At 47.0% G+C, this 23702-nt stretch overlaps 2 protein-coding genes across 3 annotated transcripts in view; both read left to right on the top strand.

The window, feature by feature from the left end:
* The window catches only part of LOC138498132 (lymphocyte antigen 6E-like), a 1052795-nt gene that overhangs the window by 559885 nt on the left and 469208 nt on the right, over positions 1-23702 (top strand). The gene's annotated exons all lie outside the window — the stretch shown is intronic.
* The window catches only part of LOC138498130 (lymphocyte antigen 6E-like), a 192063-nt gene that overhangs the window by 131983 nt on the left and 36378 nt on the right, over positions 1-23702 (top strand). Inside the window, exon 3 of the mRNA XM_069621999.1 lies at positions 9620-9811. Coding sequence (XP_069478100.1) covers positions 9620-9810 — 191 coding nt within the window. The 3' untranslated portion in view covers position 9811. The remainder of the gene's footprint in view (positions 1-9619; positions 9812-23702) is intronic.

Below are 23702 nucleotides of genomic sequence, written 5' to 3'. Positions count from 1 at the left end.
TGCTCACTACCATCAGACAATGGGTTGCTCAACATCCTCATGCACTCTCTGAATGGGACATTACACTTCAGGACGGGCTGCCGTTTGTCCAGGGCAAATTATTTCTTCCTACCTGCGATGTAAGAAATCAAGCGCTTGCCTGGTCACATGATGCCGCCATAAATGGTCATCCCGGGCAACAACGCACCCTTGAATTACTACAACGCTGGTGCTGGTGGCCATCCATGAGGAGAGATGTAGAAAATTATGTAAACACATGTTCGGTATGCGCACAATGCAAAACACGCAGAGGACGTCCATTAGGGTTACTTCTACCATTACCCATACCTCCCAGGCCATGGCACACCATCTCGATGGATCTCATCACTGATTTACCCCGTAAGCAGGGGTACGACACTATATGGGTTATTGTCGATTCTTATACAAAAATGGCCTGTTTCGTTCCCTGTGCGGGCATACCATCGGCTCCAACACTGGCGCGCTTGTTTTTCAAGGCGGTGTTTTGTCTTTTTGGACTACCACAAGTCATAGTATCGGACCGGGGATCCCAGTTCACGTCTTGCTTTTGGCGTGCTCTTACCAAACTCCTGGGTATCGATGCTCGTTTCTCTTCGGCTTATCATCCTGAAAGCGATGGGCAAACTGAAAGGGTTAATCAAGCTCTGGAGCAATATCTGCGTTGTCTGTCCCTTCAGTTTCAGGATTCTTGGTACAAGCTGCTCCATCTTGCTGAGTTCGCATATAACAATTCTCGCCACTCGGCTACAGGGTTTTCTCCCTTCTATTCAATGTATGGGCAACATCCACGAGTCCTACCGCTCCCTGATTTCACCTCTGCCACTCCTGCTGCCAACGCCTGCGTACGTGATTTAGCTGGTGTGCATGCGCAAACTCTGGTCCATCTCCGCGAAGCGCAATCCGCAATGAAGAGTAAGGCGGACCGGAAGCGGGCTGAGGCACCGGTGTATCAGGTGGGTGATCGAGTGTGGTTATCGACCAGACACCTGCGCATCCCTGGTTGTCGCAAATTATTGCCCCGCTTTGTGGGTCCATATCGGATCCAGACAATCCTGAATCCCGTGGCCATGCGGTTGTCTGTTCCGCGTTCTTGGAGGATCCATCCGGTCTTCCATGTCTCCCTCCTTAAGCCTTATCATGCTTCCACCCGTGTCCTTGTTCCTCCTGCCCCTGTCTCTGTGTCTTCTCAGGACGTATTTGAGGTCAGTGCCATCCTTGGGTCCCGTTTCCATAGGGGTTGCCTTCAGTATCTGGTTGACTGGCTGGGTTATGGCCCGGAGGACCGCTCTTGGGTTTCTTCCCGTGACGTTCAGGCGCCGCTTTTGGTGTCGCGGTTCCATAGGGATAACCTGGCAAGCCCACGAGGTCGTGGGCCTTTGAGGGGGGATTCTGTCACACCGCCCCTCACACAGAAGACACGCCCCTCCATGTCCACACTCTCCTCCCAAGAGACACCCGACAGTGGTACCTTATTGCCCCGGCAGGTCACACATTGTAGGGCACGACGTGGCATACTCAACGCCACTGGGCGTTTATCGTCCTTCACGTTTGTGGCAAGTGAGTTGGAGGCTTCTGCATCACAAACGATCACACCATCCACGGAGAACTGTTCGACACAGCACGGCAAGGATCATGTGACTCGCTGTTTAGCAGCACGGCAACGCTTTGGTACCTTTCGTCACGTGAACGTGGTCACGTGCTTCCTTACTCTGGATAAAAGGAGTCCAATTACCGAAAGCGTTGCTTCACAGCTGTTTCTTTTGGATCACGTGTCGCTTACGCCTCGTTCAGGATTCTCTCTATTGACCACGGCTTTGTACCTCGGACTGCTCTTTGTCTAATCCTTGTCTGTTTTTGGAACTTTGGATTGTTACCTGGATCAACTGTTGCCAACCTTCGATCTGCCTTACGGACTGTTTTGTTTAGCCCTCCTCAAATCTTGGAACTCTTGTTTTGACCTCGAACTGTTCAAGTTAATCATCCAGATCACGTGTTCCCTTGGGACCTCGGTCCTACCTCAGGTGATTGCCTACCAGGACGCTCTACACAAACCACTTGTCATCAGAACCCCTACACTTACAGGTATTACAGTGATTCAGATGTTTACACTTTGATAATTGCACACTGTACCATTACCTAACCATATACTTTCATTTGCAGCGCTCCAGGGGTTTTTCCGGTTGTTCCCGCGTCCTGACTCCACGGACTATCACCTTTGGCTCTAATTTTCATTCTGGCAGGTGTTATTGTGGATGTCAGTCTGATACTTGGGGACAGAGGGATAGCCCATACTCTGCACGACCATCAACTTTGTAACAAAAAGACAGAACTGAAACACAAAGGGTATTCTGTATTTGATGACCTCTGAGAGGTCAGACTTTCATTCCTACCGTGTATTCATAATACATGTTAGCACTCAATCACGGTCTGTGGAGAAGAATTTATGTTGTACCTATTACATGTGTATACTCGGTACACCATATACTTTTAAACAACACTCACTGGGGGGCCGTCACTCTGCAGAGCGATTTTGGGACCCCCAGTCTAGAGGAGAAAATATCGGTAACTAATTCCACTTCTTACAAAAAACTCATTTATTAAAAAATCAGACTTGGTGTTATAATAATGACAGTAATTAATATGAACAAATTAGAAAAAATGGGGCATTTTACATTAGATAATGCCCAGTACTAGATTTTTTTAGGGCTTTCTATGCAGCACGTTGTATATTGTATAGATTTAATTAAACAACGTAATGCTAGCACCTATAAACATCTTACACCTCTTGCTGATATAACACACCTAAGGATCCTAACCAATAAGGTCCTTGTATACATATAAACACAATAAAACAGACCTGTACCTCAGGTCACTTTAAATTCTGATTGATTATGTCGAGTTATTTTATGACATAGATCATAAAAAAGCATGAGTCCAGCTCATACTCTAACAGGGTCGACCGGTTTCATAACCACACTTGTTTAGGTCATCTTCTTCAGGACATGTAGTTTCAAAAGAGGGGGTGTTGACTCCCTAATGGAAAGACTTTTTCCAGATGTGTGTTCTTACTCCTACAAGGAAGTGAGACAAAAGGGGGGATTGTATCACTCCTCTGGTCCGTAAATAACGTTTGTATTCTATTTTCAATACAGTGTTTATAAAAGTATTTCTAAGACTGTTAGCTAAAAAGTCAATTTTTTACTGAGGCTGCTGTTTAGAACACAATAGGGCTATAAGGTGTACTAACAATAGCCCTTGATACATGCATGAATGAATCGGATCATAAGGAGTTCCCATGGGCACGCCCCACCCCTATCCCTTCCCCTGTTAAGTGCCAGTTTTGGTGCTGTTTTGAATTCTAAACAGCAGCCTCAGTAAAAAATTGACTTTTTAGCTAACAGTCTTAGAAATACTTTTATAAACACTGTATTGAAAATAGAATACAAACGTTATTTACGGACCAGAGGAGTGGTACAATCCCCCCTTTTGTCTCACTTCCTTGTAGGAGTAAGAACACACATCTGGAAAAAGTCTTTCCATTAGGGAGTCAACACCCCCTCTTTTGAAACTACATGTCCTGAAGAAGATGACCTAAACAAGTGTGGTTATGAAACCGGTCGACCCTGTTAGAGTATGAGCTGGACTCATGCTTTTTTATGATCTATGTCATAAAATAACTCGACATAATCAATCAGAATTTAAAGTGACCTGAGGTACAGGTCTGTTTTATTGTGTTTATATGTATACAAGGACCTTATTGGTTAGGATCCTTAGGTGTGTTATATCAGCAAGAGGTGTAAGATTTTTATAGGTGCTAGCATTACGTTGTTTAATTAAATCTATACAATATACAACGTGCTGCATAGAAAGCCCTAAAAAAATCTAGTACTGGGCATTATCTAATGTAAAATGCCCCATTTTTTCTAATTTGTTCGTATTAATTACTGTCATTATTATAACACCAAGTCTGATTTTTTAATAAATGAGTTTTTTGTAAGAAGTGGAATTAGTTACCGATATTTTCTCCTCTAGACTGGGGGTCCCAAAATCGCTCTGCAGAGTGACGGCCCCCCAGTGAATGTTGTTTAAAAGTATATGGTGTACCGAGTATACACATGTAATAGGTACAACATAAATTCTTCTCCACAGACCGTGATTGAGTGCTAACATGTATTATGAATACACGGTAGGAATGAAAGTCTGACCTCTCAGAGGTCATCAAATACAGAATACCCTTTGTGTTTCAGTATTTTTCGTACAACCTGTGTGGTTGTTGGGTTAGATTTATTCAATTTAAGGACTCAGAAGCGGAGTCTCTGTAAGTCTACAATTGTCAAGAAGCATTATAAAAGAAAAGCTTCAGTGCACAATGTTTGTAGTGCGTGCCCAGGCCCTTAGTTCCGATTGAATATATGCAAATCAAGTATACAAGACACTCTTCTTAACGGACACACACCGGCACCACGAGTGTAACATGGCTATGCTAGTAATTAAAATAGGAGAGTGTTCCAGGGCGGCTTGTTACCAAACAGCCGCTGGAGTGTAATCAAAGCAGCAGACTCGGATAGTGTTTCCATACGCGAGGACCGAAGGTATGAATATGCAGCCCTTGTAGCTTTTTCTACTTCCTTTGGTGCTGCCTCACTGAGACATCACTACGGGATGAATAAAGAAATACTTTTCCCGGAATAGAGAGCTATATATAACGCTAGTGCATCCGCGGTTCTTTTTCTTTCAGGAAAGTAAGAATATAGCCGTTTGGCAAGGCGATCCCACGACGCCTAAAAACAACCCCCCCCTTATCTTGCACACGATAAGCTACGAGTATTAAAAGAACTGGTAAGCACTTTTAACATATATATCTGTAAAGGCACTTGTGCTATTATGATATAGTCGAAGTGATGTATGGAAGGTGATTCTTCCATTGCTTTCCCTTGTTTACAGCAGGGGACAAGACAAATTGCACTACGCGCATATGAGCAGGCAACACAAGACAGTGCCATTAGTTTGAACATGGCGGTAAGGAAAAACATTATCTTTTAAATTAAATTTAAATTATTTTTGTATATACCCGTTGCACAATAGGGCTATAAGGTGTACTAACAATAGCCCTTGATACATGCATGAATGAATCGGATCATAAGGAGTTCCCATGGGCACGCCCCACCCCTATCCCTTCCCCTGTTAAGTGCCAGTTTTGGTGCTGTTTTGAATTCTAAACAGCAGCCTCAGTAAAAAATTGACTTTTTAGCTAACAGTCTTAGAAATACTTTTATAAACACTGTATTGAAAATAGAATACAAACGTTATTTACGGACCAGAGGAGTGATACAATCCCCCCTTTTGTCTCACTTCCTTGTAGGAGTAAGAACACACATCTGGAAAAAGTCTTTCCATTAGGGAGTCAACACCCCCTCTTTTGAAACTACATGTCCTGAAGAAGATGACCTAAACAAGTGTGGTTATGAAACCGGTCGACCCTGTTAGAGTATGAGCTGGACTCATGCTTTTTTATGATCTATGTCATAAAATAACTCGACATAATCAATCAGAATTTAAAGTGACCTGAGGTACAGGTCTGTTTTATTGTGTTTATATGTATACAAGGACCTTATTGGTTAGGATCCTTAGGTGTGTTATATCAGCAAGAGGTGTAAGATTTTTATAGGTGCTAGCATTACGTTGTTTAATTAAATCTATACAATATACAACGTGCTGCATAGAAAGCCCTAGAAAAATCTAGTACTGGGCATTATCTAATGTAAAATGCCCCATTTTTTCTAATGTGTTCGTATTAATTACTGTCATTATTATAACACCAAGTCTGATTTTTTAATAAATGAGTTTTTTGTAAGAAGTGGAATTAGTTACCGATATTTTCTCCTCTAGACTGGGGGTCCCAAAATCGCTCTGCAGAGTGACGGCCCCCCAGTGAGTGTTGTTTAAAAGTATATGGTGTACCGAGTATACACATGTAATAGGTACAACATAAATTCTTCTCCACAGACCGTGGCGGAGTGAAAAGACAAGCAGTGCTGCTGGAGAGTGTCCAGGGAACGGGCCGTCTCTGTATCCATCTGGATGGCCTGGAGGGACTCATTGACGACCTTCCCAAACAGGGCATGTCCAGCACCTTTGCGTGGACCTCCTGACAGAAATTCGTGGCTTTCATCCAACCTTGAGGACAAAGGCAGAAACTGTTTCCCATTTGCCGGAACTCCGTTTCGGCAACGTCCAAAGCCACTGTGATGCCGTTATCCAACGCCATTTCCCCTTCCTGCCTCCATCTTTTTATCATTGCGGAGGAAATCCAGAATCGGCCCGAGCTTGTACCACAATTCCCTGTCGTACCTGTCCAGGATTGCCAGTGCGTTGGCCGTCTTGATATTTGACTCTGCAGTGTAAATCACCTTCTTTCCCGTCACATCCATCCTTTTCCCTTCACTGTCCAGAGAGACCGAAGACGACGAGTACAGATTGGCCGACTGTTTCCTTGTGGCCGCCAATACCACCCAATCCGGCGATGGCTGCAACCTCAGGCACTTTGGTGCACAGTCTGGCACCCTATATTTCTTCTCCAGCCTATCCTGTTTGGCTGGAGCCGTGCAAGGGTTCTTCATGAGGGTCAGGCCCTCCTCCCAAATATTGTCCAGAAGGGGCACCACCATGATAGTCTTCCTCTTAGCCTTCCGCCTTTGATGCAAGAAGCCCTCCTTCTTGGTTTCCTCGGGAACAAACTGGAATAACTCGGAGGCCCAGGTGATCATGGAGTGGAATGATCCCACCTCATGCGGTGGGGACACCGTATGTGGAGCATCCAAATGTGGTGATTCCCCATCCGCTGCAACAATGTCTTTGTCATCATCCTTCCTCATGGCCCTATCTGTCGCCGTGACCGTATCCATTCCTGTACCCGTTCCTGGGTCTGTTAGGTGAGAAGGGGCCGACGTGGTGGTGGAGGTTGAAATGGGGGCATCTGATGATACGTCCTCTTCTTCGCTGGGGGCTGATCAGGGCCCTGGGGGACCACAGGTACCGGAGCTGGAGGCTTCCTCATCTGTATCTCTGACACCAAGGCTTGTAGAGTTGACAGAATATCCAAGGAAATTACCCTCCACTAAGAAGGCCGAACAGGAAAACTAGGCCCTGCGCCGTTGTCGCTATTGTCCTCCTCTTCAACATCCTTGTGGAGCGTATGTAAGGACTCCAGATCTTAGTCGTTCGTGGACGAGACCACTGTGGTTTGGGCGATGGCCTGGGAGTGCTGTTTCAGGGCCTCCTTACTCCCCCCCCCCGCAGTGTCTTGAACGAGGGCCTGGGCCAGTTTCGCCCCTTCTGGCGTGCCTGCAGACTTTGCCAAAGTCACTGCGGCGGTGTTGCACCTTGGGGGTAGGAACACTTTCTGAACCGTGGGAGCTACCCTCACAGGATCAGTGCCCTTATCTGTCGCGGCAGTAGTAGTCATCGATGGAGTCACCGACGAGGTCTTAGCCTGTGTCGATTGAGCCTGCTTGGGCTGCTCGGACATCTTCTCTTACGTCTGCGGCTTCTCAGATTTCTCACGTAGTTTAGCTGGGGAAGATGACTTCCTCTTTCAAGAGGAGCTTGATAGTAGACTGGCAATGGAGGGGGAAGGTGATGCTGATCGTTCCATATCCACTTTGGGACCTGCTTCCGCAGCGAACATGGTGGACTCAGACTTGCGGCTCTTGGCCTTATCTTGGGCCGTCACGGATGAGATGCCCTCAAAGGACTTAGAAGACCGCTCCTCGGACCGGCCGGTCCTGGGTGAGGCATGACCCAGCCCGGAGCACTGGTCAGAGGCCTTGGTGTTAAGCCATTCCGCCAGCCTACTATGCCTGTCCTTCGTTGTTTACTTTGAGAAACCGAGGCATACCTTGCACTCTACCTTCTTGTGGTAGGGTGCAGGCAGTAGAGGCATTGCAGGTGCTTGTCCTCCACAAACACATTCCGTAGCCCGCATTTGGTGCAGGGCCTGAAGAGGGACCTTCCCTCCTTCTTCTCCTACGTCATAGTCGGAGGGAGCGAAGTAGGCCCAAAAGCCTTGTAGAATCTTCGATGATCTTCGAGGGACGCGGAACTTCACTGACATCGGATCCCTGCTATCGGCAGATGAAGAAAAGAGCACCCAGGCTTCTTTGAAATAATAATAGAACTTTTTCTGTTGAAAACACAAAAAAACGTATAAGGACTCCCAACACTGAAGCGTGCTGTAAAAATCTGAAGATGGCTGCCAGAGGAGGAGCTTAGGCAGAGGACTGTCATTGGCTGGGGTCAGTATGACACAGAGTACAGTGATTGGATTAGAGGAGAAATACAGTTTTTAAGTGAAAGTGAAACCGTTTTTTCATTTACCGAGAATTCCCAGCTTGACGACTGGGAATATTCATGCGCATGTGAATCCATGATAGGATATGATATGATATGGCATTTATAACACGCCTATACACAAGTGTTTCAAGGCGTGAACATGTGAATCCATGCCAGACCCATGCTGGAGAACAATAGTTACAGGTAAGTAACCTAAACCTTTTCTCTTATCTAATGCACCCACCTAACTTTCAGCCAATGTCAAGCTGCCTAATTGCCATTGTCCTAATTCTCATGTCTAAAGCACCCACTTATCTTCTAGCTAAAATCAAGCTGCCTTTGTATTGACATTGTGCCCTTTCTTGGATCTAATGGCCCACCTATCTTTCAGCTAATGTCAAACTGCCTTCTAATTGTAATTGTCCTTGTTCTCTTATCTAATGCACCCAGATACCTTCCAGCTAATATCAAGCTGGAAGGTATGTCCTCTTAGATAAGAGAACAAGGACAATGTCAATCCGAAGGCATCTTGATATTAGCTGGAAGATCGGTGGGTGCAGTAGATGAGACAACAAGGACAATGACAATAAGAAGGCAGCTTGACATTAACTATGCTGCGTCCGGGAAGGAGCCAATCGCCGGTGACCTTTAGGAATTAGACGGCACACCTAACATTTTCACGCCTACGAGATGTTTCCAGGCTGGACAATCATTCCATTTCTTATCATGTGCTGTGATCTCGCTGTCTCCCCCTACCCCTCCCCTCCGACCCCACCGCCCCCGACCCCCCCCCTCCGACCCCACCGCCCCAACCCCCTTGTGGGGCCATACCATCGCTATTGCTTGAGCTCACCCTAAGAAGCTGCCAAGCCTTATGATTAGTAAAGAATTGTTTCACCCCATGCCATTGGTGGTTCCCCCTCGCCTCGAAGCAGGTTCGTTCTGCAATGAGCGCTGCGAAACTCGAAATTAATCGGTAACAATAGGCGCCAGCATAAGAAGGTACATTGGGGAAGATTTGCTTTCCAGAACTGGCAATGAATCTACAGAAACAGCAGCACTATTGGAGACAATAAGAAAAACGACTGTAAGAAGTACTGGGAAAGCCAAGGGGTGTAATAGCAGTGGGCGTGTAATGCATCCGTGCAATAGTGTTCTCTGGCCACTGAACCTGTCATAAGTTTCTATGTTGGTGTTTTCTGCAGCCTCTTCCTCTGAGTTCAATGGAGTCAATAACCACATATATTACCTATTACGTATTTCTTTGCAGGGGTAACAGCCATATCCAAGAGCTGTGAAATGTACTGTACAGAAGGCTCGGCCTCTACAGGAGGGGTCTCAGGGTCTGTCCACTGCTGCAACACCGACCTTTGCAATGGAGCCGCCAGTGTGAAGATCAGCCCTGCTGTGCTCTCCCTGGCTGCCGGGGTCAGCGTCATCCTGCTCAGAGCAGCACTCTAAGGTAAGCAAGGGGTGGGGGACAGGCTCACATTCCACTGCAGGACAGGGGGTCCCAGGTGATCATGGGATCTTAGGGGGTCTCAGGTTCTGTCACTGCTGCACCACCCACCTATGCAATGGAGCCTCCAGTGTGAAGATCAGCCCTGCTGTGCTCTCCCTGGCTGCAGGTGCCAGCGTCATCCTGCTCAGAGCAGGACTCTAGTGTAAGGAATGGGTGGGGGACAGGCTCACATTCCTCTGCAGAACAGGGGGTACCAGGTGATCATGGGGTGGTAGGGGGTCTCAGGGTCTGCCCACTGCTGCACCACCAACCTTTACAATGGAGCCACCAGTGTGAACATCAGTCCCGTTTTGCTCTCCCTGGGTGCCTGGGTCAGCGTCACCCTGCTCAGAGCAGGTCTCTAAGGTAAGGAAGGGGTGGGGGAAATGCTCACATTTCACTGCTGGACAGGGGGTCCCAGGTAATCATGGGGTAGTAGGGGGTCTCATGGGTCTTCCTGGCATAAGGAGGCAGTGCCCTCCTACTCAGAGACAGACTCTAAGGCGCCTGCGCCCCTTCATATGCTGGTCTTTGGGCCCAAAAAGGACTTACTGATCCTGGAGAGTAACTGCGGTGCCTGGGAGCCCACAGGAAGTTAGGGTCCTCCTGACTCAGGGGTCATTACCTCCCTTATCAGCGTGGAATCTAATGCAAGTAAAAAATTAGGTGGGGCTGACCCCCTTTTACTATTAGTCAAGGAACGCATGCATTACATGGTGAACAAGAAGAGTTGCGCCAGCAAAACAAAAGGTGATGGCTGGAAGGTTTAGAATGAATCTCAACCTCCGCCAGGGCCCTAGCCAACCCTCCAGAGCACTGTTCATCAGCCTAAGCTATTACAGAAAGGGGAAAGACCATATGCAAATCAGGTTTGGTGCCACCCCCAAAAGGGGAAGTCTAGCCCAAACTGCTAGGTCACATACCTTCTACACAAGACCAAAAGCATCCCCAGACATGTTTCAGCCTTGTTGGGCCTCATCAGTGAGGAGTAGCTTGAGTCTCTAGGCCCAGCAGGCACGTGGACCCAAATTTGGGCATCCCCGTCCCACTCGGAGTGATTATAGCAAAACATAAGAGGTGATGGCTGGAAGGTTTAGATGAGGTGTTTCGGCAACACATCTCGGCCTAGGAAGGAGTGGCGGGTAAGGGTCCGAAGTTAGTGACATTCAGCTCGGAGGTGAAGCGTAATGAAAGTAGGGGGTGGTAGGTCCTGCTCCCCTCTCACTGCTGAACATGGGTCTTTACTACAGTGCCTGTGCCTTCTCTCAGGGAAGCTGATGGCATCTTGCAGCATGCTCGCAATTAATTAAAATCATCACCATACACCCATGTGCGAGGCTTCGTTCAAGTTAGTCCTGGCACTCAGTGGTGGTGTGAATGATCAATCTGGCTCTATCCTTGGTGGCTGAGAGGGGAGTCACAACGGTACAGCCAAACACCCATCAGCACACAATGAACTTGACGTGTCCGGCAGGAACAGTTAATCCAGCGTGACGAGGAACCTTTGTCACATCGAGTATGGCCAATGAGGAGGTTCTGCCATGTGAGGCAGAAAGCAAAAGTGAGTTAAAATGGATACGATACACACTCTGTGGCTCTGTGTCCCTCATTTTGGCGCAGCTGCGCGTTGGGGGCATAAAGGGCCACATTTAAGCTGGCTGGTGTCCTCAGACAGAAAAACTGCCGACTAGGATGGGATTTCAACACCCCCTTGCGTAGAGAAAGAAAGAAGGGAGAAAATACAGTGGAGGGTGAAAATCTGTGAGTCCAGTAACAAAGCGCGCAGCAGAGGATGTCTGACTGCAGCAGAATGTTGGCAAGCCAAAAGAGAGACAGTCAGAGTCGAGCAAGTGATGCATCTGATGAGGAAGGGCCCAGTGCAGCTGCATTTCGTTGAGCAGGCCACTTTGTCATGAGTGATCAACAAACCCTAGGACAGAGATGGGAGAGATGGCTGCGAAGATTCGAGAACTACGTGGCCGCATATGATGAAAAGGCTCCAGACAAGTTTGCGAGGAGATTACTTAACAACCTGGTTGAGGTCGACGTTGAAGACCTCATCCCCACGTTCTCGCCTGAAGATGTCAAAACATACGAGGGGCTCAAGGAGGTTCTGTGTGCATACTTTGATCCTCAAAGCAACATAAACCATGAGAGGTACACTTTCAATACAACCCGCCAAGTGCCTGGTGAGTCCATGGATGCCGTTGCGATTTGATTGCGCAAGTTGGTGGCTCATGGCAACTTTCATAAATTCTCAAATGATGAGGCCATCAGGTTAAGGATCATCAGAGGGTGCTTATCGTCCACATTCAGAAAAAAATTACTCCGGGATCCATTTCCCCTCACCACCATTCTACAAATGGCATGGACAGAAGCGAGAGCAGACTCACAAGCCATGCAGATGGAAACCAACAAGGGACCAGTGAAAGAGCAAGCGTATTTCATCAGTCAAGATGGCAGAAGCAACAGCAGTGGCAATGCACCACCGAGAAGTTTTGCCACTGCTGGAAAGTGTTACAGGTGTGGCCTGCCCTTTCCCCAAGAGGAAGGCACTTGATGCCCTGCTTTTGGACAGAAATGCAATAACTGGGGGAGGGAAAATAATATTGCGAAAGTGTGCAATGCACTGCCGAACAGGGCACAAACAGGCGGTCCAAGCGGGACACGACCGGAGCACAACCCGCATGCCCAAGGACTCAGGAGAGACACCTACACGAGAAGAGACGTAGTCGGCCATGTTCGGCAGATCGCTGGACGATCACGGTCGCCCCCGCCAGAGCAAGAGAGAAGTCATCATGAGTATGCATTATATGATGATTGACGTGGTGACTGTCCCAGAAGGCGATATCGACATCGCCAAATTCATCACTGACACCGGTGCCACACTGAATATCATGTGCATCTCAGAGTTTTACAAGATGGCACATCCGCTGGCATCGGAACCATCGGACCTGAAGGTATTTCGGTGGGCCACACAGAGGCCAGTTCAAAATCACATAAAGTTCTCGATACGATTGAACTACAAAGGGAGACTGGCAATGGCAGAGCTGCATTTTCTTCAAGGAGATGTCCCAGGAAACAACTTACTAGGCCGACCCACGGCCCTCGAAAAGAAGATTGCAACGGTAATGTGCACGATGAAGCATGAAACCCCAGTATTGCAACAGTTTCCAGAACTTTTAAAAGGACTCAGGTGCTTGAAGGAAGAACAGTGACACAACATCCTTGGCGACTACCCATTTACCTGCAACTGCAAGTGGAGTAAGAGATTAAGTGCCTGGTGAAGGAGGACATCATAGAACCTGCCTGTCGTCCCACTCCATGGGTTTGGCATGTGGTAAAAAATGTGCCTAAGCATGGACATGCGCCAAGCCAACAAAGCAATTCAACGAGAGAGACACGCTGGCATGCATCTGTATAAAGATTACCACCAGATCTCGCTAGATGAACAATCCCGCTACAAAGCCACTTTTGCAACCCACGAAGGGCTATTTCGGTATAAGAGACTAAGCTTTGGTATATCGTCAGCCACTGAGATTTTCCAGGAGAGCATTAGGAAGGTAACTCGGCACATAAAGAATTGCTTTAACTACAGCGACGACATCTTAGTTTTTGGAGTTGATCGTGAACAACATGATCGGGCGCCTCAGGCGTGCACAGCACTTTCTTAAACTGGGCTCAAGTTGAATGCGGACAAGTTCTTCGGACATGTGTTCTCGAAAGAGAGGATGAGCCCCGATCCAGGGAAAGTAGCTGCATGAGGAGGTTCTGCCGTGTGAGGCAGAAAGTGAACATGAAATAAAAGGGATACAATATACGCTCTGTGGCTCTGTGTACCCAATATTGGCGCCGCTGCGCGTTGGGGGCCCAAAGGGCCACATTTATGGTGCCTGGTGTGCTCAGACAGGAAAGAACTGTATTCTCAAAAATATACTTTTTTTTTTATTCAAAGTTAAGCTTTAAGAAAGATGTACATTCAGGTGTGTACTTAAAAAGAATGACAAATATTACATGAAACAGTAAAGTTTCCATGCAAGATGCATAACACAATTTAAAGCAGAAGCACACAATTGTGCACAAGAGTAAAAAGCAAAAGCTGTTTCAGGAGCATGTAAACGTTTTAGAAAGTCTGCAAAAGCAAACGAAGTCCTTCAAAAAGGTAAGTAGTTCAAAATCAGAACAGGGTCCCCTTAAACTCTAATCTCGGGTCTAAACAAGTATTCGGCACAATTTCGCAGTCAGAAGGCAGCTTGCGCTTATACTGACAAGTAACGGAAGTAGGCCATCCAGAGGCAGCAACCTTTGACCTGGCCAGGATGGAAGATCCCAAAACAGGAGTTCTTGGGCCACATCCGGCGACCAAAAACCCACAGAAGAAGAAGTGCCGAGATGGAGACTAGCCCTGCTGCAGTGGATGCCGCAATCATGGGCGCCACGTAGCGTTATAGCGACTAAAGCCTGGAGACCCCAGAGCAGAGAACCAGGCATAGGATGGAGGTCGGAATCCACCAGGGAGGGCGTGTAGGCCTTGGATGCTGCCAAGGAACCCCAGGATTCACGGGTACCGAAGTCAGGGCTAGCAGCAGTATGGTGCTGTAGTCACTCTGCATGACTAACCTCTTCAGGGAGGGTACAACAGCATCAATGAGGAAGTACAATAGTGACCCTTGAATTAGGATAACAGGTAACCGTGCAAAGCCCTTCAGGACAATCGCACAAGTAGGGGCAGCTGCAGCGTCTGAGCAGGAACACCACCACTCAAGAACAAGCAGTGAAATTGTTTATTGAAGAGGCTTAAACATTTGCCACAAATATGCATGAGCGGCCAAGCATAGCGAGGAAGCCCAAAAGCAACCAACAGGGGTTTGGGAGGCATCTCCCTTCGAGAAAATGTTTTTAAATAATGGGTTCTTTACTGCTTGAATTGAAAAATCGGAAAGTTATGAACTGTTTCGTTGTAACAAAAGTTCGGTGTCCTGATAGCTTGCTTTCAGGGCACATTGAGCTGAAGATTAATTAAAAAAAAAAAAAAAGGTGCATTAAACAGCACACTTCTAGTCAAAAATTTGGTCAAAAGCCAAACAGTTGCAATCAGTTTTGTAGGTTAACGCATGAAAAAATCCAGTAGATAGATGCAAGACATCAACGGTGCAGAGAAGCATTTCCCAACACATTTTCATGATGCCTTTCGCCACAATTTATGCCAGTATAAGAACATGTGGCTAGACTGGCTTACATTGCTGCAGCCAGTCTGGTTCCACTTTCTGTCTCTGGCATGGCATTGCTTACTGAGCATCATGGTTAACGAAAACATGATAAGTGTTATTATGTTGCTAGACCGGCTTACATTGCTGCCGGCAGTCTGGTTACCTTTTCTGACTCTGGCATGGCACTGCTAAGTGAGCATCATGGTTGAAGCAAACATGATAAGTGTTATTATGTTGCTAGACTGACTTGCATTGCTGCAGCCAGTCTGGTTCCACTTTCTGTCTCTGGCATGGCATTGTTTACTGAGCATCATTGTTGAAGCAAACATGATAAGTGTTATTATGTTGATAGACTGACTTGCATTGCTGCTGGCAGTCTGGTTAACTTTTCTGACTCAGGCATGGCACTGTTTACTGAGCATCATGGTTGAAGCAAACATGACAAGTGTTATTATGCTGCTAGACTGACTTACATTGCTGCAGGCAGACTGGTTGGTTTTCTGACTCTGGCATGGCATTTTGCCCTGGGCATCAACGTTAACGCAAACATGAGAAGCAAACAGTGTTTGCTTTAAATTTGTTTACACAGTAAAAATGCTGTGCCAGAATCAGAATATATAACCCGACTGGCTGTAGCAACGTAGGCTAGTCTAGACACAACAACTCTTACCATGTTTGCTTTAATCATAATGCCAAGTAACAAATGTCATGCCAGAGGCATAACATGTAACCAGACTGGCAGCTGGCTGCAGTATTGCAGTCCAGTCTAGCCATATAACAACACATATCATGCATGATAAGTGTTATTACGTTGCTACACTAGACTGAATTGTTACTGTCAGCCACATTATTCTTTATGGCGCTGACATAGCATTTTTTTTACTGGGCACATGGTTCAAGTAAACATACATTCATTCCTACACACGCAGCTAATCCCACATTCACATACCAGCAGCCCAGGTCCAGAATCCACTCGCCACCATCAGGCCAGTATCCCGCGATGGCTCTCCCACTCGTGCACAACATAAGCAGGAAGCAGGGAATGCCTCAGCAGCTCTGACTGTGCAGAGAGGCGCACGAGTGCCCCCTGGCACATTCAGAGCTGCAGTCAACCAGTATGCATCCCCAATGAGCCATGCAGAGCTGTCCAGTGGGCACACACGCTGGGTTATGACCTGTCAAAGGGATTTAAGAACATCTTTTCTCATTAATTATAAATTACATAATTGTGGAAAAAGAAACATGTTTTTCTTGGACTGGGGGCTCCATAAACACGACAATCTCATGAAAGTATTACATGAATATTCCAATAAATCACCAAAAACCTGGTAAAGGCAATGTTAATGTGGGGCGAGGAAACTGAAACAGAAAAATCCCTGAGATGCTGGTTGATGCCGAAACGAACCTTGAACCGGAAATGAACAATGGGATGGAGGCAAATGATTTACAAGATTCACAAAAGATAACTCTGGTGTTTGATTTGAATATTGGGACGATCCACGAAACTACCACGAACAAACCAATAAATGTGATTTCAAGATTGAAAAAAAGTAGAGAAAATAATAAAGCAGGTCCCTTTATTGTGTTCTGGAGGAGGCCAAACGAGAAGAAAGGAGACGATGCTTTGTGCCCTAGAAAGGTGAGGTAGATCCACAAGAACTAGTGACTTCGAGAGGGTGCTCTGGACCACTTATATTGTATTCACACAAGGGCAGCAGGAGATTAACACATACAAGTACTAGGGCTTTTTCTTAAAACCCTCCCTGGCTTTGGCAAATATAAACAGAGTCGAGATGGGGTAAACAAAACAGTGTTGGGTTTCGCTAACATGGGGATGCCAATCTCCCCCAACACAATTGGTGCCAACCCGCTTCTTTGCCATGACTCACCAGATTCGGGAATATAGACCATAGATGTTCCTCTGCCACAACTCACAGCCTCACCCTCGGGGATACAGCAGCTAGATGTTTCTCTGCCACAAGTCACAGCCACGCCCTCAGTGATATAGCACCTAGATGTTTATGCCCTCAGGGATATAGCACCTAGATGTTTATGCCCTCAGGGATATAGCACCTAGATGTTTATGTGCCACAACTCACAGCCTCAAGGACATAGCACCTAGATGTTTCTGTGACACAAGTCACAGCCTCTGGGATATAGCACCTGGATGTTTCTCTGCCACAACCCACAGCCTCAAGGACATAGCACCTAGATGTATCTCTGCCACAACTCACAGCCTCACCCTCGGGAATATAGCACCTAGATGTTTCTCTGCCATAACTGACAGCCTCACCCTCGGGAATATAGCACCCAGATGTTTCTGTGCCACAAGTCACAGCCTCTGGGATATACCACCTAGATGTTCTCTGCCACAACTCACAGCCTCACGCTCGGGAATATAGCACCTAGATGTTTCTCTGCCATAACTGACAGCCTCACCCTCGGGAATATAGCACCTAGATGTTTCTCTGCCACAAGTCACAGCCACGCCCTCAGTGATATAGCACCTAGATGTTTATGCCCTCAGGGATATAGCACCTAGATGTTTATGCCCTCAGGGATATAGCACCTAGATGTTTATGTGCCACAACTCACAGCCTCAAGGACATAGCACCTAGATGTTTCTGTGACACAAGTCACAGCCTCTGGGATATAGCACCTGGATGTTTCTCTGCCACAACCCACAGCCTCAAGGACATAGCACCTAGATGTATCTCTGCCACAACTCACAGCCTCACCCTCGGGAATATAGCACCTAGATGTTTCTCTGCCATAACTGACAGCCTCACCCTCGGGAATATAGCACCCAGATGTTTCTGTGCCACAAGTCACAGCCTCTGGGATACACCACCTAGATGTTCTCTGCCACAACTCACAGCCTCACGCTCGGGAATATAGCACCTAGATGTTTCTCTGCCACAAGTCACAGCCTCACCCTCGGGGATACAGCATCTAGATGTTTCTCTGCCACAAGTCACAGCCACGCCCTCAGTGATATAGCACCTAGATGTTTAAGCTATGCCCTCAGGGATATAGCACCTAGATGTTTATGCCCTCAGGGATATAGCACCTAGATGTTTATGTGCCACAACTCACAGCCTCAAGGACATAGCACCTAGATGTTTCTGTGACACAAGTCACAGCCTCTGGGATATAGCACCTGGATGTTTCTCTGCCACAACCCACAGCCTCAAGGACATAGCACCTAGATGTATCTCTGCCACAACTCACAGCCTCACCCTCTGGAATATAGCACCTAGATGTTTCTCTGCCATAACTGACAGCCTCACCCTCGGGAATATAGCACCTAGATGTTTCTGTGCCACAAGTCACAGCCTCTGGGATATACCACCTAGATGTTCTCTGCCACAACTCACAGCCTCACGCTCGGGAATATAGCACCTAGATGTTTCTCTGCCATAACTGACAGCCTCACCCTCGGGAATATAGCACCTAGATGTTTCTGTGCCACAAGTCACAGCCTCTGGGATATACCACCTAGATGTTCTCTGCCACAAGTCACAGCCTCAGGGATATAGCACCTAGATGTTTCTCTGCCACAAGTCACAGCCTCTGGGATATACCACCTAGATGTTCTCTGCCACAAGTCACAGCCTCAGGGATATAGTTGGGTTGGGAAGCGTCGGAAGCGGGCACGTCACACGCCACTTTGCTGGAGCCTGAGTGTGTGTCTGTAGGTGCGGCTTGACGCGGGTATTGAAGCCGTAGGGTACTTTCCTCTAGCAGCAACCAGAAACGCACGACGAGGTGAAGCGGGCGCAGCTGTAGAAAGCAGGACGGACGCCGCGCTGGAGAAGGGGCTGCAGAGGGCTGTGGAGGGCCGGAAGAGCTGTGAAGCCGAGGTGAGGCTTAGGCAGCTCCCATAGCTCCCGCGAAATACCTATAACGTCTGGCTGGGACGCGGACGAGTGCGGCAGAGGTGAGACACAGCAAGCGGTGATCCGGAGGATCGGGGGGATTGAGCTGGGATTTTCCTCGCCCTCAGCCCCTCTCACCCCTCCCCCCCCTTTTTTTGTTTACTTTGCCGAAAGGAACCCGGGGCTGAAACAGGGACCGCAGAGAGCTGGGAGAGGCGAAAAGTGGAGCGGAGCTGAGCCTAGTTGACCTGAGGATCAGACAGCTCCCAGAGCTCCTGCAAATTGCGCTGACGTACGCAGCGAAGCTGAGGCATAGCGAGTGGCGACCCGGGGGATTGAGCAGGGATTCTCCTCGCCCTCGGCCCCTCTCGCACCCCCCCCTCAAATTGTCAAAGGAACCTGGGCTGTAGTGCCCTCCCGCCCCCCCCCCCATCTCTCCCTTCTTCTCCTCTGCCCTGTGGTCTCTACTTCATATCATTTGGCACACGTGTTCTGCCATTGCATCCAGCACAGTCGCCTGGAACCTTTGTACACCAGACGACAACCTTACAACGGGAACCTTTGTATATTCCCCTTGCTCCCCTGCCTGCTTTGCCTGTATTTAGAACAACGGCATGTCAGTCAGAGCCTAGGGTAGACGCAACTTAAAGACACAGGCCTTAGTCACCCTCATATACTGTGAACCGGGGAAATCCTCGGACACCTGATCAAGCCTAGGACACAACAGTGGTGCATGCTGATTAAAAGCTCTATTTGTGCCCTTATAGCAACGGCGCTAAATACCTGAGGATTTGCTCAAATACCCCCAAGATACCCTGTTTGCGTTTCCCAACGTTTTTGAAAGAACCAAGGGAACATTATATACCATCAGCTAAAGGCAATCTTACTGGATATATTGCCCACGGTACATTCCCCTTCTACCCTGACCCGACAAGGAAGCGAAGGAACAGTATCACTATGCTAACTGTCAAGAAGTGTTCTGCCACGAGATACAACCTTCGGAATCAGAAGGGCAGAACCTCTACCACAGGGCCTAATAAGGGTAAGGGTACGAAACCAGTTCCGAAGGAAAGAGGAACTATTACTGATTTTTTTCCACCTCCGCCTACTCCAAATACCATAAGCCCATTGCTAAGCGAGGAGAAGGAGCCGAGTATTCACAGCAGAACGAACAACTCAGTGTGCCTAGGGGAGAGTATAATTGATAATAACTCACTGCTTGACCTCTGTCTGTCCATGCAGAGAGCCATGACTCCGCTACCGCGAAGCAGCACAAGCAATCAAATCAATAGTTACCAACCCCAGACGACAACCTCACAACGGGAAACGTTAGATAGATTATCCGCTTCCCCCAACCTCGCTGTCCATTTAGACTCGCAGGAACCCGAAAACAACAGTGACCTCAGAGAAGGTAGTACGAGCCTGGGGGATTTGCAAGCATCTGTCGCATCTGTACAATTTGCATTAAATATTCTATTGAAGATGTGCGGGAAGATACTTGACGTTACCCTCGCAATCGCAACAAGCGATACCGAGAAAAACAACCCAAAGGAGACCGAGCCGGATCTCATCAATACTAACACGCAAGATGGCTCTGACTCTGGGACCCAGGACCCAAACACTACCAGTAACTCGGAAATCTACCTCTCACGTAAACAGAAACGCCTGACAAAAAAGGCGATTGGAAGAAGAAAGCGTCAAACTGCAACAATCATACTACCAGACACAGCAGAGACAGCGGAGGAAATCCCGAGGCCAACAGTAGGCAGCACTCCCAAAAAAGGACAGAGAAAAGTCAAACGGAGAGCGGCACGGGCACGTAAACGTATTGCAGTAAAAGAAGGAAAGCTCACTAGCTGGCTTATTAATGAGAAATGCAATACCTCTAAATTAACAGTGGCACCAGAACTAGAATCGTCTCTATGCGAAAAAGAACAGGATGCAAATGTATCCCAGAATAACACAAACAATATATCAGCTATCCCAATACCCCTGATCAACGAGCCTCAATTAACAACAGCATTACCAGCTGAGGAAAAGGGCAACTTTATGGTACCTAGAGGCGGAAGAATCTGCCTGATTAAAAATCTCTATCAATCTAGTAACCACGATTGGATTACCAGATCAGCATTGATGACCAGACTGTATACCATTCCGCAGCTGAGAGTGCTACGATCTGAGGACTTTGTATTTGTTGAACCATTAGAAGTGACGAACTCAAGCACATCGGCCCTCCACTGCAAATTTCTAGCCACTGCAGAACTACTGCGTAACTTTAAAACCAACCTGAGGGAAGTTGACCTGGAAATAGATGCTGATCCGAACATCACCGATCCACAGTGGCCGACCCAGATGCCAAATCCAATTATGGAAGAAAGGACCATAATACAGCCAACTAAAGATGACTCTGTACAGTTAGTAGACATACAGAAGGTCCTCAAATGGCTAATAGAGTCCCTACCAGGAACAACAGCAAATCGATGAGATCAAACCATCATTTCTTGGAATTGCCGGGGATTCAGCCATCTATTATCGCCTGATGGCTCAATGCCCTTATTAATGGGCCATACCTGCATATGCTTACAAGAGACGTGGCTTACCTCCCGAGCCCTCCTAAATGGGTACACTATACACCAGGAATTAGCAAAAAAGGGACTAAGGGGAAGACCATATGGAGGTCTATTAATTGGCATCTTGTATCCGCTAAAATCTATCCGCATTCACACGAAAATGGACGAATTCATACTGGCAGTGGAATTGGAGCTCCCTGGCGAAGATAAGACGGAACATGTCCTCCTGGTTAATATATATAATCCATTTGAATCTTCTCAGAGCGAGATTATCCAGGAAGCTTGCCACGATCTGTTGATCAATTGGCTGACGGAGCCGAAGAAAAATATGGTTATCTTTGTTGGTGACTTTAATTGCCACTTAATTGGGGAGCCGAGCACCAGTAACAACCCCCTGCTGAAGAAAATAGGCAAATTGAAACATGGAAGCGTAAATGCGGAGGGACAACTATGGTTTAATTTCTTTAAATCATGGAACTTTGAATTATTAAACGGCAGAACCATTAGTGACTATCCGGGAAAATCAACATGGAGAAACTTCATATCCAGTAGCACATTGGACTATATGTACGTAAGTCCCACCATGACCACCTGGGTCACAGATATGAAGATCAAGGATAATGATTGGAGCGACCATGCTACTCTCACACTCTCTTTTAATTATATTACACAATTTACATCGTATAAATCTATTGGTGAGTTGAAGACGAATCATGCTCTCTCCAAGATACGATGGTCTGACATCAATATTAAACGAGCCACAGAGCATACAATCAACTATCCAAATCTGTGTCATACAGAACTCTTGGCCATGACCAGCAATGAGATTGAAGAATGGATCGCAGCATTCTCAAACACCTATGCAGCGATTAAAACAAATATGCGGGCCCCCGAGACCAAGACCACTAATATATTTGATATTGAAATCAGAGATGCCAAACGAACTCTAAGAGCTGACCTAAGGAAATTACGTAAAGCTTCCACTACATCGTACAACTATCTGACTCTAAGTAAGAAGCTGAAAAATGCCTACAAAACATGGCTAAAGCAGAAACGCTATGCAATAAAACTGCTCAAATGGCAAACAACAGTCCAAACGTTATGTACGGGGAACTCCCGAACTATATGGGGACTACTGAGCACGGCTCGGGGTGACACCAGTATCCCCTTAACCAATTCAATTGGCATTAGCCAATGGGAGGAATTCCTGAAAACCCGGAACGGCACGGACCAGGTAAAATCACAGGAGAGGATGCCCCAGGATCCACCTTTGATCCCTTTCAAAGTGTCAGTCGAATCTCTGATAATCAGGATAAAAAAGCTTAAATCCTCAAGAGCTCCGGGACCCAACGGCTTAGCAAATGCAGTATTAAAGAGCAACCCGGAATATTGGGCAGAGGTACTCAAGATCCTCTTTGAAAAGATTCTGAAGGAAGGTCAAATCCCCGAATCCTGGCAGACAGCAATCTTGATCCCTGTATATAAGAGAGGTGACCGCTCAGACCCTGGAAATTACCGCCTACTTTCAATGTTGGACTGCACGGGCAAGCTATTTGCAACATATCTCCTGCAGGAACTCCAAACATGGGCAGACAGAGAAAAGATCCTTGATTGTTTCCAATGTGGATTCAGAAGCGGATATTCTACTACACACAACCTGGTAGTAATGGATATTCTTTGTAACAAGGCCAGAACATCAGGTAATCCACCTTTATATGCCTTGTTCATAGATTTCAAGTCCGCCTTTGATTTAGTCCCCAGGGAACTACTATGGGCCAAACTTGAAAAATTGGGATGTCCTAAAGAAATACTACATTACCTCAAGTTATTGCACTACAATACCACAGTTTCCCTGAAGCTGGACGCAAAAGGGAATATGACCAACAAGATCAACCAAAACTGTGGCGTGAAACAAGGATGTGTTACGGCACCAATACTCTATAACCTATTTGTCCATGATATACCTAAAGCACTATCATTGGAAAACAACTGCCCCCCCAAGATTGGATCCACCCACTGTGTAGTGCTAGCATACGCTGACGATTTAGTCATCTTGGACCATACTATCAGCGGCATTCGTAGATCAGCTGAGGCACTATGGTCTTATACTCAATCCAATGGGCTGGCTATTAATCTAAATAAAACACAGATGGTAATGTTCAGTTCCAAGAAGATAGCAAGAACAGGTCTAAAC

Source organism: Ambystoma mexicanum, chromosome 5q (assembly GCF_040938575.1).
Source record: "Ambystoma mexicanum isolate Mex_15411 chromosome 5q, UKY_AmexF1_1, whole genome shotgun sequence".
Lineage (NCBI taxonomy): Eukaryota > Metazoa > Chordata > Amphibia > Caudata > Ambystomatidae > Ambystoma > Ambystoma mexicanum.
This window is presented reverse-complemented; position numbering and strand designations above follow the sequence as displayed.